Source organism: Calidris pugnax, unplaced genomic scaffold (assembly GCF_001431845.1).
Source record: "Calidris pugnax isolate Ruff unplaced genomic scaffold, ASM143184v1 scaffold244, whole genome shotgun sequence".
In the NCBI taxonomy this organism is placed as follows: Eukaryota; Metazoa; Chordata; class Aves; order Charadriiformes; family Scolopacidae; genus Calidris; species Calidris pugnax.
The window spans coordinates 2,510,981-2,526,496 of NW_015091141.1; the positions used below are offsets into that span (position 1 = coordinate 2,510,981).

Below are 15,516 nucleotides of genomic sequence, written 5' to 3' on the forward strand. Positions count from 1 at the left end.
TAGGTTTTGTTTCTTTTGACTTCATTTCTGTTGGCTTGAATGGACTTTGGACTCGATCCTGAAAACCTGCTCTGCAGAAGTATTTAATGAGAGGTTTGACCCAGAGCAGGTGGATACTTCTGCTTAAGCCCATGTCCCTCTTTAACTGCTGACACTGAAATCCTCAAGTGCTGGTTTGACATAGATGTCTGAAGAGGACAGGAGACTGTTAGTGTCGGGGTAGGTTTTAGATACCTCCTCTTTACTCTGGATGCATCAACTCAGATAAACATGTTCTTGAGAAAGTGAAGAGTGGACCCAGTGAAATGCCCTCTGAGATACTGCCAAAAAAATGCCTTTCCAATTGTTTGAGGACTGGTTTATGGAGTGAGGGGAAGGTCGTCTTTTACTGGTTCCAGATAAATGTTTTCCTGGGTACCCTGTGCTGCCCTACCTGCAGAAGAGGGGGTGGGTGTGGGGGTCCTCAGCAGCAGAGCGAGCAAGAAGTTTTGAGCAACAGCAGCGAGTGAGGCTGACCACCTCCCCGGGTGGGTGAGGTGTCACCTCGAGGGCTGTGTTCAGTTCTGGGCCCCTCACTACAAGAAGGACATTGAAGGGCTGGAGCGTGTCCAGAGGAGAGCCACCAAGCTGGGGAGGGGTCTGGAGAACAAGTCCTATGAGGAGAGGCTGAGGGAACTGGGCATGGTTAGTTTGGAGAAGAGGAGGCTGAGGGGAGACCTCATTGCCCTCTACAGCTCCCTGAAAGGAGGGTGCAGAGAGGTGGGGGTTGGCCTCTTCTCCCAAGGGAATAACAACAGGAGCAGAGGAAATGGTCTGAAGTTGGGGCGGGGGAGGTTTAGATCAGATATTGGGAAGAATGACTTTGCTGAGAGGGTGCTCAGGCACTGGAACAGCCTGCCCAGGGAGGTGGTGGAGTCACCATCCCTGGAGCTGTTTAAGAAACATGTAGACATGGCACTTCAGGGCATGCTCTAGTGCCAGAGATTGTTGGGTTGGGTAGTGTTTTGTGATTTTGGGTTTTTTGGGGGGTTTTTTGTGCGTTTGTATGGTTGGACTCAATGATCTCAAAGGTCCCTTCCAACCATGAAGATTCTGTGAGGTGTGAGAGCCCAGAAGGAGATGCTCAGCTCTTCCCTGTAGCTGGATGGAGGACAAACTGCCCCTCAGATCACACTGCGCTGAGTCTTGGGGCTGGGTCCTGTGTGCAGGGTGGTGGTGGTGCTGGTGGCCTCTCCATCACTACCCAGTACAATGCTGTCTCGGCGTAATGAGTCAATCTTTTTGTACCCCCTTTCAAAAGAGAGTGGATTGTTCTTTGCGAATTTACACAGCCATTTACTCCCTGCAATAATTGAGCATCTCAGCTGCGGCTGAGACACAAATGTGTCCTTAATGTAGTTATTTGTTTGAAGAACAGCAGCAACGCCAAGCGGCCTCTGCGACATTGTCTTGGCCAGAAGAGAAAGAGAGATAAGAGAAATTCCATGGTGGGCACAGCTAAGGAATAAACACGCAGCCACAGCTGGGGAAGGAAACACAGGCAGGGAGAGCACACCTGAGCCATCTGGGCACATGCTGGATTGGATGCAAAGGCAAACAGCATTGTTTATTAGAGAGTCATTGCCATGTTGGAGTTCTCCAAAGCTTATAAATAGCACTTTAAGGGTTATTTTTTTGCCTTTATTTCCTTCAAATACTCATGGACCTGTGTGTTTTTATGTTAACCTGAGAGGATGCTTATCAGGGCTGAGGAAGCAGGGATCTTGCAGTGTGATTTCAGAACAAAATGCATCCACACCCATGGCCCGTTCATTCCTCGAGCCAACTGTCAAAAATGGGTGCCCCCGATAGCCACTCTCCTGCTCAAAATGTAATTGGCTTCAAAAATAGGAGTTTTAAGCTAAACTGGATTTTTCTCGTTGTGCTCTAATGCGTGCCCCTTTAGGAGCTGGGTTTCCAGGCTGACTCTGCAGGGAGCTGGAGGTGAGGCTCAGGCTATTGCAGTGTTTGAAGACCTGGAAATGAGGAGCTGAGATCAGGTTGCTGAAGCTGGCAGTTTCTAGCAGCTGGAAACATGAGCTGGGGCTCAAACTGTTGACATCCTTTGTCAAAACACACAAGTTCAGCTGCTTTAACAGGGCCCCTATTACAAACGTAGGAGGGCTCTTCTATTTTTTGGCACAAAACGCTTGATGAAATGTTTTTAATCAGCGTAATTCTCTCTACCCCAGGCCCATAAATTCTAAGATAATGTGTGCCCTATGTCAGGGGGTTTATAACCACTGGAAAAGAAAAACTGTATTTCTAATGAGAACTTATATTTCTACCAAGATGGCACATAAGATGCAATAACTGCAGATGTGCACACACATTGGTGTGTACTAATGATTTGAGTCTACATCTTGGGAACTCATCTGGTAACTAGATGAATTAATTGCCATATCATTAAGTGGGAGTGCAATATGGTGGTGTGATGATTTGGAGCAACAAAGCCATTGGACCACTGGAATCTCAGTTAAATGAGTGTAAATAGTGTCTAGTGTTGTTTCCATCTGGGTTTTGAGTTTGATCTGAAGGCGTTTTATTTGACAAATATTTGAGATTTTGAAAGTTGAACTAAAATAGTTTGATTTTGATCTCTTAAGGAGCCACTGTTAAATGTTGTACTATTCTGTATGGTGTTTCCAGGGTCACATGCATGTGTATTTAAAGCATGCTAATTGCTGGGGTGTTTTTTTTCCTCTTTCTATTTGTGCTGTATAAGAAATAATTCCATTTGACAGAAGCTCCATTGGGAAAATGAAAGCCCAGTGCCTTCCCTTGTTTAGTCAAAGTCCTCCCTTGCTGAATAACGTGCAAGGCTCCCTTTAGTCTTTAATACTCGACTGATGGATCGGCAGGAATCTTCCTGTGGGACTAATCCCTACCTGCCTGGAGAACGTGCCCTCCCACTCGCAGCACACTTGGCTTGGCAGGATTTTTACAACCTTGTCTTTCTTTCTCAGTTGGCATCCGAAGAAAAGAACTCTGCTGTGTGCTCTATTGAGTTGTCTTTCTTTTTGCTATTCCTCCGCAGTACCCGAGTGAGTACCGTCCGTCCGTGTGCGGTGCCTGCCTGGTGGGCTCCTTGGCCTTTGAGATGTTGCATCTTGGTTGTTCAGTGTGTTACCCACCTGTGACAGATTTTGGCCCTTCATTCCCCTTTTAACTTGCAAGTTTCTCAGGAATCTTTTTATTCTTTCTAATAGCCTGCTCTAACTAAAACCCCATTTGCCTTCCTTGTCTCTTGAGTTATATTTTTTTCATAATCTGAGTCCTTCTTAAAATGCTTTCTGCATCTACTTTGCTGCCTAACAAGCGTTTGGCCAGGTCTGACTGCAGCATGCCAACTCGTGGTCTTTGGCAGTGGGGGTGCTGCACATGCAAAGTCTGCGCAAATTAATTATAAGTCTCAAAAATAACATTTGTGCATGTGTTGGAAAAGAAGGGATCTGAAGGAAAAGGTCAAAGTTTTCTCACTGGATTGTTCAAAGTTGTGCTCCTCAATCTACGCATGACTGATCTTGCTTTCTTGTCCCATGATAATAAATCTGTAGTTAATTCTGCTGATGCTAAATGGCATTACTTCCTTATGTTGGTGCAAATCAGAGGAAAGGCTTTTGCTTTCCTTCCTGGAGGAAGTGATTTGGTTTTCCAGTCTCTGAAGCTACCAACGACTGCCATCTGGGGCTGCCTCTGAGAGCTGTAGGCTCCTGCTTTGCTTTTCCTGCACCATGTTTTGCTTATTCTGTGATGGGAAACAATCAGTAACTTCTTACTGTGAGGAAATGGGAATTTAGGAAGAATGCGAAACATTTGTCTAAAGGCTGCAGCATGTGGCTGAACTTTAGCTCTGGAAAGGGTTGATCGGGCACTTCTTAATTCCCACGTGTGATTTTAAGTTTGGACACCTTCTTAAGACTTGCTAATGAACCTCACTTAGCCAGCATCCTCATTAGCTGATGCAGAGCCATAGCGAATGTGCTGCCTCGTCAGCACTGAAAATGGACAAAGGAGAAAACCTGACAGAGAATGAAATCTCAAGGATCACATCATTGAACCTGAATCAAACTTTCCCTGTGACCTGGAAAGCATCTGGCAGATTTTCAGTAGACCATCTGGGGCAGAGCACAGTTATCAATTAATGCACATGTTTCCCAGCTTTAGTTTGATAAAAGCCCTTCCTGAGAGCCCTTTCAGGAGCTGTACAATATAAAGTATCTTTATATTGGGTTACATGTCCTAAACCTTGTTTATCCTCAGGCTTGTGTCTGCATGTGGATAACCTGCTATTGGGTTTGAAGCAGAAGGACCTCTGATGCCATATAATCCTGAATTTAATTGCTTGGTGATTGATACAGAATGTGCTCTGTCCTGCCACACTCTGGTCTCCACTCTGTACACGCACAAAATGAGCTTCAATGGGCCCTGAAACTGCAGCACAGAGAAGGTTTCTATGTGTTTATTTCTTGTCCCGTTGGGACTGATCTTCTCTGCCATCACGGCCGCTTCTAAAATGCACCTTCTGCTTGTGTGCCCACATGCCTGGAGAGTCAAAAGAAACTGGTGCTGTAGTGGTAAAACCTCTCTCTTGGTTTTCCTCCAGGAAAAGATTTTGGTGAAGGGGATGGCAGGTGGGAGAGGAGGTTGTAGAAATGTCCATGCCCGAGGCTGGAGCCTTCATCTCTTTCTGCAAATGGCAGATGCATCCTCTGTGCCTCTTGCTTTATTGGTGGGGTCTGTTCTGCGATGATGCTCGCGTTGTGTCTGTGTGACTTGGAGCTGTTGTGTTTGTACAGGTGACTGGAGCAAGACTAGTTATCCCCGTTCCCCCTCTCCTTGCACTGCTGGATTTCTTACTCATTAAATCAGGTAGCATTGCTGGCTCCTCACCATCTCAGCCATGGCTCCACATGCAGGAGAAGCAGCTTTTCTCTTGGGAATTCAAATTAAACTTCTGCTAGAGAATTCCCTGGGTAGCAGGACCCAAAATGCAGTTCCCTATCATGAGAAGAGACTTTTTTCTTTCTAGTTCTGGGTATAGATACCCTGCAGCTGCCTGATGCTCGTGCGCAGGGAAGCAGCCTGGTGTGCAGAGGATGCCCTCCTTGTTACCGCTTCCATCGCTGAAGCTGTGGTGAAGCAGAGGTTTATTTCCCACTGTGAAGGCATGGAGTGTTCTTGGACTCTAATGTGGACTCAGAAAAACTTCCTTTAGCACACGTGTGTCTTTATTAAGCATGTTGTGCTAAAGAGAACACACCTAACTCTGGTAGAGGTGGTGTAGAACTGGGGGTTTCATTGGGCTTTCACTAACCGTTTATTGCTCCTCGTTGAATGTGGATTTCCCACCACTTAAAGCGACTGCTGTTCCTTTACTTTCTCTCATTCCTAGTACAAGATGCAACACAAGGGAGATGAACAGCTGAGGCAAACCAGGCTGATGCATCTCATTTTTGTTACTTTTGGTACCTCTTTCCCATTCATCCTGACACCACCTTGGTTTTGTTGAACTTCTCAGCCTCACTCAAAAGGGATAAAGTTCCTTTTACTCCTGCCCTAAGAGATGCAGTGGGTACCTGTGGGAGTGTTGGCACGTCAGCACCAACAGGGAAGGAAAGAAGAAGGAGATTTCAGGAGACAAGTAACGAAATAAGACACTGAATGTAAATCTTTGCATAAAACCAGCTGAGCCCAGGGGACATGAGGGAAAATGAACGTGTAGGGAGAACACCACCATGGTTTTTCTCATGATTTCTGAGTGTTTAAAAGTGTGGCTGAGCTAAATAGGCAACTTCCTAATACCTGAGCAAGGGGCAGCTCCACTGTGTTAAATGGAAATGGAGGAACCCATTTCCCACCCTTTGGAAAGGTAGGGCTGAAGGAGAGATACTTCAAGAAGACACTTGGAAATGGGATCATAAAAGGAATGATTACTGTATATATCGGTTTGTATATATTGCTTTGAAGATCTGGGTGGATGCAAGTGCCTTGAGAAGAGCTGACCTTCTGTAGGAGTCTGCTCTGAAAGGAGTAGGCAACTGCTGGAGAGGGGACAGCAGAGGCTACAAAGATGCTGAGGGGCCTGGAGCATCTCTCTTATGAGGAGAGGCTGAGGGACTTGGGTCTTTTTAGTCTGGAGAAGAGAAGGCTGAGGGGGGATCTGATCAACACCTATAAATACTTCAAGGGTGGGTGTCAGGAGGATGGGGCTGGTCTTTTTCCAGTGGTGCCCAGGGACAGGACAAGAGGGAACGGGCACAAACTTGAATGTAAGTTCCATGTAAACATGAGGAAGAGTTTCTTTGCTGTGAGGGTGGCAGAGCCCTGGCAGAGGCTGCCCAGAGAGGTGGTGCAGTCTCCTTCTCTGGAGACATTCAAACCCCCCTGGACACGTTCCTGTGGGACCTGCTCTGGGTGGCCCTGCTCTGGCAGGGGGTTGGACTGATCTCCAGAGGTCCCTTCCAACCCCATATCATTCTGTGATTCTGTGTGAGTATCTTGGGCCTGAATCTCTAAAATGGGCATACATTCCCCGTGTACATACATGTCACTTCACAGCTTACAAACTCCAAACCCCCTCTGAAACTGTCCAGCTCTGAGTCAATCCATAATTTTTCTCCCCAGTTGTGTCCTGTGCCTTGTTACCTTGGATTAATTGATTTGAAACGCTGGTTTTGGCAGCTGTACTCTGGTTCCCTGGTATCTTACTGCTTCCCTTCGGGCAAAGGACCTGAGCATGTTCCCCGGCCTCTTCTCCTCAAGTCTCTCCTGTGTTGTGTTATGTTTCCCAATGTGCTGTACTTGGTTCCATCCTTCTTAGCCCACTTTTGATATTGTTAACACCTCTTTTTGTTGCAAAGCCCCTCTCTGTGCAGCTGAGAAGCCCAGGTGGTGCCTCTGCTGTCAGGGGGGTGTTTGCTTTGGCAAATCCGACCTTTAAAACTGAGTATTGCTCGTGGGGGTGAGAAGGTTTCAATACCTTCAAGACTGCTGTTTCCATCAGGTTTTTTTCTTTCAGTTGACCTTCTTCAGGCCTTTGACAGAACAGCTGCCTCCTGGGTTGCTTTTTAGGTTTCCTTCCCCCACCTGGTTGCTTTTGTGTGTTGGCTTGTGAAGTTTTTCGTGGGGAGTAGAATTTGTCCTGCTTTGAATGAGTAGCTCCAAAGCTGCTAGGCTATTTCATTATTTATATAGGGCAATAAAAAAGATCAGTATTATTGCTGTATATGTAACAGTGCAGCTTCAGCTTTTCTTTGGCTTTCTCAGCGTGGTAAGGCTTTTATACAGCAGTATTCCAGAGCCTGTGCTTTTGGGCAGTTACAGTCACGTTTTCTTTGGATAATAAATAATAACACCAGCCTTTGAACTCAAAACATAAAATCTTAATGTAAATGTTTCGTAAAGTATAACTGTGGCAGAGACACAGCTCATTCCAGTGATAGATGATAAATGCAGTCATTTTGACAAGTTGAAATGGCCGGATTTGTCCATGCAGAGCAGATTTTATCTGTGTTGTTCTACTGAAGGTGGTTACTTCTAGCAAATCCTGAAAATGTTCCTTATCTTGTTCTGTGAAGAAACCCTGGTGAAAACTAAATAATTAAGTTCATGATTGAAAACCTGGTTAGTATGATTGCAAAATCACTCATCCACCAGATTAATAATTGAGAACTTTTTGCCCAGACTGGCTAAATTTCTTTATGAAGGATAGTGGGAACTACAGGAGTCGTATTGCTGAGAATGACAGCTCTGATTTGAAATCTGAGAGTTGAAATAGTTAATTGGTAACTAGACAGCTGTTTAACCCAAGGGCAAGTTCAGATGGCTGCAGCGCCTCAGTGATTGCTGGTTTTGCTTAAGCTCTCAAGGACTGCAAGTATTCCATTCGTAAGCAAATGAATGGGTGGTGCTTACCACGCTCTAGCATCTTGGCCTTCTGGTCATCTCTTCTGGTTCTTCTCATTGTACAAAGACCAAGAAAGAGTTCCCTGACATAGGAAGGTGAGAAGGGAAAAACTGCAGGTCTTCCCTTTCCCCCTCTCTTCCCTTTCCCCCTCTCTTCCCTTTCCCCCTCTCTTCCCTTTCCCCCTCTCTTCCCTTTCCCCCTCTCTTCCCTTTCCCCCTCTCTTCCCTTTCCCCCTCTCTTCCCTTTCCCCCTCTCTTCCCTTTCCCCCTCTCTTCCCTTTCCCCCTCTCTTCCCTTTCCCCCTCTCTTCCCTTTCCCCCTCTCTTCCCTTTCCCCCTCTCTTCCCTTTCCCCCTCTCTTCCCTTTCCCCCTCTCTTCCCTTTCCCCCTCTCTTCCCTTTCCCCCTCTCTTCCCTTTCCCCCTCTCTTCCCTTTCCCCCTCTCTTCCCTTTCCCCCTCTCTTCCCTTTCCCCCTCTCTTCCCTTTCCCCCTCTCTTCCCTTTCCCCCTCTCTTCCCTTTCCCCCTCTCTTCCCTTTCCCCCTCTCTTCCCTTTCCCCCTCTCTTCCCTTTCCCCCTCTCTTCCCTTTCCCCCTCTCTTCCCTTTCCCCCTCTCTTCCCTTTCCCCCTCTCTAAATTTGATTTTTTTTCAGTGGGTCACGTTAAGCTTTTGTGCTTTGGGTAGGAGTGACAGACCTGCAGACTGTTTTCCAGTGGCTCCTCAGGGAGAGCAGCTCACAGTGGGTGAGGATGCCCTCGATTGTCTGGGATGACCATGGCCAGCTGGTGAATAGCTGCCCTCAGATAGCTCAGTGAGAGTGTTACTTGCACACAGAACTGTGCAGGTGCTTTTCTGAGGCTGACACACTGAACTGAGCCACTGAACTAAGCACCTGATTAATGTTGTCTTTTCTTGTATTTTTTTTTTTTTTTGCCTTTTCTCTGTTGCCTGCCTTTTTCCTTTTACTGCTTAACCCAGAAAAACTGATTGAGGGACTCAAATCTCCTGAGACTGCGCTTCTGCTCCCTGATATCCTGCCTCTTGCTGACCCCTTCGGTAGCACGTCAGACGCTGTGAATGGTAAAAATAACCTCAGGGCACCTCCTCCCTCTGTCTCACATGGCATGTCTTGTCCCGCATGATAACTCTGCCTGTTTCCCCCCGCCCCGGGCTCTCAAAGCAGCCACTGATGTCTGTGAAATGCAATGATGTGGGAAGTTATGGATTATGCTGAGACAAATCTGCCTTTTCCCCATGAGACCAGCCTCTGAGCAGTGAAGACTGGGTATTTGCACTTAAAATCTAGAGTTAAAGATTTGGCACAATAACATGGCACGATTGTGCCTTGTGTGTTCTTCTGGTCTTGGTAGAAGAAAGTTAATCGCTGACTGAAGGTGAAGATGCAAAAAATCCCTCCACTTCTGCTAAAGACTTTGTCTGTAACCCTGGCCCAGGCACTGAGCCTGCTGCTCTCCACTGACCCCCAGCAGGATGGCATTGCCTCTGACCTGGGGCAAATGCTGAGAATAACCCTCCTGGGCTGCCCGGAGTCCAGAGGCAACAGGCTCTGGACAGTATAAAGATCTCAGTGTTGCAGAATCGTATTTTGCCAAATGTACTAAAGACTAATAATTGCAGGCTGCAGTGAGTTGCAATCAGCTGCTGTGGTGGTTTCAGGTCCCACCAGGGTCCCCTGGCTCGCTGGTTGCAACCTTGTAGCTTTGAATAAAAAGGTAGGAAATAAGTCACTTTTTCTTCTTCTCCCTTTTACAACTTTTGGCAGTTGTCTGAATATTCTTAAACAATGATCCTGCAAATCACAGATACACACACTGCTATGCAGACAAAGACATTCATTAATCTCCCAGGTTTGCCAGTTGGTCCATTTTTGGTCCCAGCGTTTGAGTGCATCCTTGTTCTCTAACTTCTTGGTCATTACTGGTCTTTGAGTTGGAGACCCTGCCGGGCGTTACACCTGGCTGGTGTGACTGACAGTTACCTTCCGTGTCTCTCCACCTCCCCTTTATGCTTTGTATAAAACCAAATCTTTCTATCCAGCCTTTGTAAACATCTCCTTTTTGTATCCATGTAATGAACATCAACATGAGACGACAGTGGGGACCGGTGTTCTCAATGAGTTCCCAAACTGCAGTCCTTGCTCCGCTGGGCATTAAAGATGGAAAAAAGATCCCACCTCTTGGCTTTTTACAAGTGTATGGGAAGGGCTCCACAGAAGGTATTTTAATGATCTGTTACTTCCAATGCAAGAGGACTCCTTAAAGGTCAGTGTTTTCCTTTTGCTGGAAAAGGCTTTTGCAAAGGCTTGTAGCCATTTGCCCAGCCCTGGGCCTCCTGCTGCAGGGCAGGTGTTAGTGACCTTCCATCCCAGCCTCCAGAGATTTCATATTGGGCTTGCACAAATTAAAATAAATTATAAAATAACCCAATCAAACAAAAAAAACCCGCCCAAACCACAGAAGAACTCAAACCTGGCAAACACTAACGTGTTACAGTCTTCCCTTGTGATTAAATTAGCACTGGTCTAGGTTCTACCTCCTGTTGTTGCCAGTGTAGCTGACGCCTATTAAAGGGTCACAAAAGGATTCAGACAACTGCTACCTTAGTTCCTACTTGTGCTGTGTCTTGCAAACTAACCTCTGGCTTCTTCTCTGCTCTGGTATCTCGTGCGTTTGGAAAGGAAAACCCGACGTAGCTGTTGAGAGTCTCATTCCGGGCCTCGAGGCGCCGTTGCCCCAACGCCTGGTGTCCCAGACTGAGTCGGTTGCCTCCAACAGAACAGGTTGGTGAGGCAGGGGGGTGCTGGGGTGGGGGGATGCATCACACCCGTGTGGGCTGTGGAAATGGGAAAGCACTGTCTGCTTGAACATGAGCTTCTCTGCTGCTTTTCCCACCAGCGTAAGCTGGGCTTGTGTGTCTTTGTAAGTGGGTGCTGTGTGGTTCCTTGAAGGCCATTGTTGCTCACCTCCCTGTGAGAATCGGTGTGGTGCTCCCTCAGCCCACCGTTACACACCCGTGGGTGCCAGGGCATTGCTCCAGTGAAGTGCTTTTGAATCTGGAGCAGTCACTGGTTTTTGTCTGTTCCGTCGGGCCGTGGTGTTAAGCAATTCATGTCCCTCCTGGGTGTGAAGGCCTTTCCCTGCCCACTTCTGCAGGAGATGGGCTTGACCACCTCTTTTCAGAGGTCTGTTGTGAAATAGGCACCATGCTTTGTTGTGCCAGAGAGTCCCTGGGACCCTTCTCCCCGTGATCCCCTTCTCTCCCCCTGCTTTAACCTGTCTCTCGGGGGGGCTTTTGTTGTTGCACACTCAGCTTCAGAGGGCTGCCAGCCCCAGAGAACGTGCTTGATGTTGCTCAAGGTGTTGGGGATCCCTCTGCCCTCACTGCAGAGCAGTAAAAAATGTTTTCCAGAGTGAAAAGTGGTAGCTTTTGTGCTGGCTTTGCATCGAAGCTCTGGTTGTGTGTTAAGCGGACGGGAAGGGGAATGTGAGAATTTGAGCTTAATGGTGTTTGTGTCCTGTTTAACGCTGCCGTGCTGGATGGTGACCTGGATTCAGACTCTCTCACTGGGGAAGACTCTCTGCTTGACTGTTCTCTGCTTTCTAACCCTGCTGCTGACCTCTTGGATGAGTTTGCTCCCGTAGCTTTCACAACTCAACCTCACAAAGGTAAACTGTCCCCTGTCTCTAACACCTGACCAGTCCTGGGACACAGTCTTTACTGGGTGAAGCTGATACTGGTTTACACCACAAGATGCTCTGACCTCTCTTCTGGTGGTGTTACTTTTTCTATCCCCCCAAGCCATTGTTTTGTTTTCTTCCCAAGCTGGTGAAACTTGGAATGAGTGTTGAAGTACTAAGGGGAAAAGTATAGATAAAAGTATTCAGCTTGCCTGTGAAGATGAGGTTTGCCAAGACAGATGGCACCTTCTGTGAGATGGGGATACAGCAGAAGGGATGCAGTGGGCTTAAAGGGCAGGTGTTTGTGCACAGCCCTCCTTCGGGTCTGAAGTGAGTGCACGGGGCCTCACTTCTTGCACGTGGGATGCGAGACCTGGCTTTCTGCTGCATCGTTAACTCTGGAAGGGAGCCTGATAATCATCCCTGGTGTCACAGGCTTTTGAAATGAAAGGAGGCGTCTGACTGAGCTCCTTCATCTAGAGGACAACGTTGTGTCCTTTCCAGAGGTTATCAGGAGGAAGGTTCTGGAGTCAAACTGCAGTGTCACAGCAAATAGGAATGAAAGTCTAAGTGCAACATCCAACTGGAAAATGGAATGATTTCGTAACAACACAAAAAACCAGAGCTGAGGGGCAGAAGCAGAAAAGGTGTGGTGATTCCCAAGAGCTGCAGATCAGCCCTTGCAGTGTCAGTGTCTGAGCTTGAGTGGAATCGTGGAAATACCATGTGGTGATCAGAGTTCTGTTCTCTTTCCACTAACAAGCAAGAGGAGGGGACCGCGTGAGGCTGGTCCTAACTCAGATGTTGCTTTATTTTTTTTTTATGATTTCCCCCCTAAGCTGCAGAGCATCCAGCTGAAATCAGGGCCCTCTCCGTGCCGGTGGCTGGAGCGGGGGCACTGGAGGGTTCCAAAGAGCTATTGGCTGGAGAGCAGCTCGCACGGGGATTTTCCTGCTCTGCTCTTGCACATCCCCAGTGGGGGCTAAAGCAGTTGTGAGTGGTTCATGTGTACCCTGGGGACACCACCAGATGTTAGTGGATGGCTCTCACTTAAGCCAAGGCTGTAGTGAGCACTGGGTAGTGCACGGACACCCAGGTGAGAGGGGAGCCCGGGGTTTCTGTGCTGTTTATTGCCCGGAGCACAAATGCTGGGTGCCCCTTGATGATGGGTTTTGCTTAGCTCCTTTGGTAAGTATCCCTATAGCAACAGAAACCGATCTCTCCTCAGAGGAATGGCTGTAAAAACAGTCTGTAATCAATTTTTACACTTGATGGCACTTCATAATGAGTTTGTGTTTTTCATAGAGCTTTTGGGTTTAAACAAGCAGTCGTTGTAATTGCTCATTGCTATAATACACTTCCACGCCACTTTATTTTGAGTAAATGGCTTGAAATGTATGTCGAGCAGTTAGTACTCCCTGTCTGGAACACAACAAGGCCAAAACGTTGTTGGTGTGACTTAATGAGGAAATGAATTAACAGACTCCCGCTCTCCCAGGCTGCCCTGCTGCTCCCTTTGCAATGAGGAGGGCTCACGTTTGATGAGGAAAATGAGACTTCTGTTGGTGGGGTGGGGGGCCAAGATATTAAAATCTTCCAACATTCATTTCTGCCACCGTTTCAAACCCTGCTCTTACAGCTGTGGTCATCAACTCTACATCTGGATCAGGCTTTTCTTTTCAATTGCTTTGTGTAGCCAGTCCTGGCTCTGGTGATGTGAAGCCCCTGTGGGGCAGACCCTACTGTCCGTGGGTGTAACCAGCCTGTGGAGCTGCAGGGTATCAGCAGGGCCAGGAGGGCTTGGAAAAGCAGCCATGGTCTGGGCATGGACACATGGATACCATAACATCCTTTCCCTTGTCCTTTACTGAGCTGTTTTCTGGCCTCTGAATTTTTGCTCAGCCTTCAGGATTCCTTAATCTGCATTTGCTGACTACGGCCCCAAGCTGCGTGCACGAGAGGGGAGAATTCTTCTCCTGATGGGGAATATGTAGTCACTGAGGGGAGCTCAAACGCTTCTGAAGGAGTTTTGCCCAAACAGGGACACTTGCCAGCCTTTCTCTCTCCTTAGGAAAGATGGTCCATAATTGAGCAGTGCTCCTTCAGGAGCTTCTCGTAGAGCAAATGGAGCTGTGAGCAGTTGTGTGTATAAATGGGCTGGAATGGAAATAGCCTGTTTGCAAAGCTCCCAGGTAGGTTGAGAGGAGCCACAAATAAATAACTCCAGACACAGAGTGATGACAAGATGAGACTTTCTGTTAAGATGAAAGGTTTTTGTGGTTTTGACCCTTTTATAGGCTAGTCTTCTATAAAACTCCTGGGGGTTTTTCTGGGTCTGATCCTCCAGAGGACAGTGTGTTTGCACAAGTGGCTTCTTGCACCATCTCCCACAAACCTGTTGGCTCCTCTGTCAGCTTTGGGGAGAGAGCTGTTATTCATGACAGGAGTCAAACAGGAACGTTCCTGTTCCTTGTACATGTCCTTGCTGGGCTTTCAGAAATATTTCATGTGGTAATTGAGGACCTGATTTTGAAAGTTTTAGTTGTCTAAAGTAACAAATGGTGATGCACAGGGAGGGTGTGAAAGTCCCTAAAGGTATGGGATTGCCTGATAAGGCAGGTAAATGGCTCATCTGCTGTGGAGATTGTTGGAAGTGCCTCCCACCAAGTGTCTAACTGCAGCTGATGTGGTTTGAAATCAATGGAATTATGTGACAGAACTGCTCTAGGGGCCTTCAGAAAATCACTCTCGGTATCCAGTTACATCTTCAGGCACTTAAATTCCTTGAAAATCTGACTTCATGTTGCATTTCTGGTTTTATTACTCTAGGTGAAAGCTCAGGGGCTTTGTCTCATGTAGGTGACTGGAATTTCTTCTGTGTTATTTTTTCCCAGCCCTTTTCTTCTCCTTGTGCTTGAGAGCTGGTCACTGGAGAGCCAGACCGCGCTCTCCAACAGTACTAATATCTGGCAGCCCCTGGATGCTGACAGAGAGCACCTTCAGGCCTTGGGAACTGAAGCCCCAGGCTTTTACCACAGCTTTGAACTATGGTTGAGCCTTCAGATTGGCTGAATCTTATTCTGGTTCTCATGACTTGGCTCGCTTTTTGGTTTGTTTCCACCTCCCATCCCCCCTCCACTTTTGTATTTAATTGGCTTTCTTACTTCTTACCTTCTTTACCAAAGACTTACCAACTTTATTTCACCCTTTAAATGAAACTCCTGCTACTAAACCCCGTCTCTGAAAGCGTAAAGATGTTCTAACACTTTTTTAGCAATTCTAACCAGCTTTCTCTGCTATCTTTGCTTCTTTTCCTTTTGCTGTTTCTCCTTTCCGCTGCAGAAGATACTAACCTGATATCAGGCTTTGATGCTCCTGAGGGCTCTGAAAAAGTGACAGAAGATGAATTTGACCCAATTCCAGTGTTGATATCCAAAAATTCACAAGGTAAGCCAGGATTCGGGGGTGAAAAGGGGAAGGAAAAAGGAAAAGTTTTGGGGCAGTGGTGCTGCAGCACACGTGAAGTCATTCAAATTGTGAACTGCAAGATACTGTCACTGTAGTATTCAGTGAGCTTAGTCTGTCTCTGATTTATATAAACCTTGAAATTTCTCTACATTCTCTTTGTGAGAAGATTGCATGTCCAAAGAGATAATAGACGTGAAGCTTCTCTGGGTCCCATGAGGTAATTTCTGCCAGGCAGGGCACACAAGTGGCTACAGTGCAAAGGAGAATTGCCTTCTCCGATGTCCTTATTTACTGTTCAAGCCAGTAGGAGGTCCTTTGACTTCTAAGTGAACTTGGCATGAGGCACAAGAAGGAGAGATGATGATAACCCTTTATAACTCTGAGACTCCTGCTGAAAGTGGGTTT

The 15,516-nt window shown here is 47.0% G+C and overlaps 1 protein-coding gene across 3 annotated transcripts in view; it reads left to right on the plus strand.

The window, feature by feature from the left end:
• AAK1 (AP2 associated kinase 1) overlaps window positions 1-15,516 on the plus strand; it is a 94,658-nt gene that overhangs the window by 63,545 nt on the left and 15,597 nt on the right. Inside the window, exons 18-21 of one of the 3 annotated variants that reach the window (XR_001413834.1) lie at window positions 8,924-9,025; window positions 10,644-10,745; window positions 11,521-11,631; window positions 14,986-15,090. Coding sequence is in view for 1 of the 3 variants with exons in the window: in XM_014958790.1 (XP_014814276.1) it covers window positions 8,924-9,025; window positions 10,644-10,745; window positions 11,521-11,631 (315 nt within the window). In the remaining 2 variants the exon portion in view is untranslated. The remainder of the gene's footprint in view (window positions 1-8,923; window positions 9,026-10,643; window positions 10,746-11,520; window positions 11,632-14,985; window positions 15,091-15,516) is intronic. The other 2 variants (XR_001413835.1, XM_014958790.1) reach the window with 2 other exon arrangements.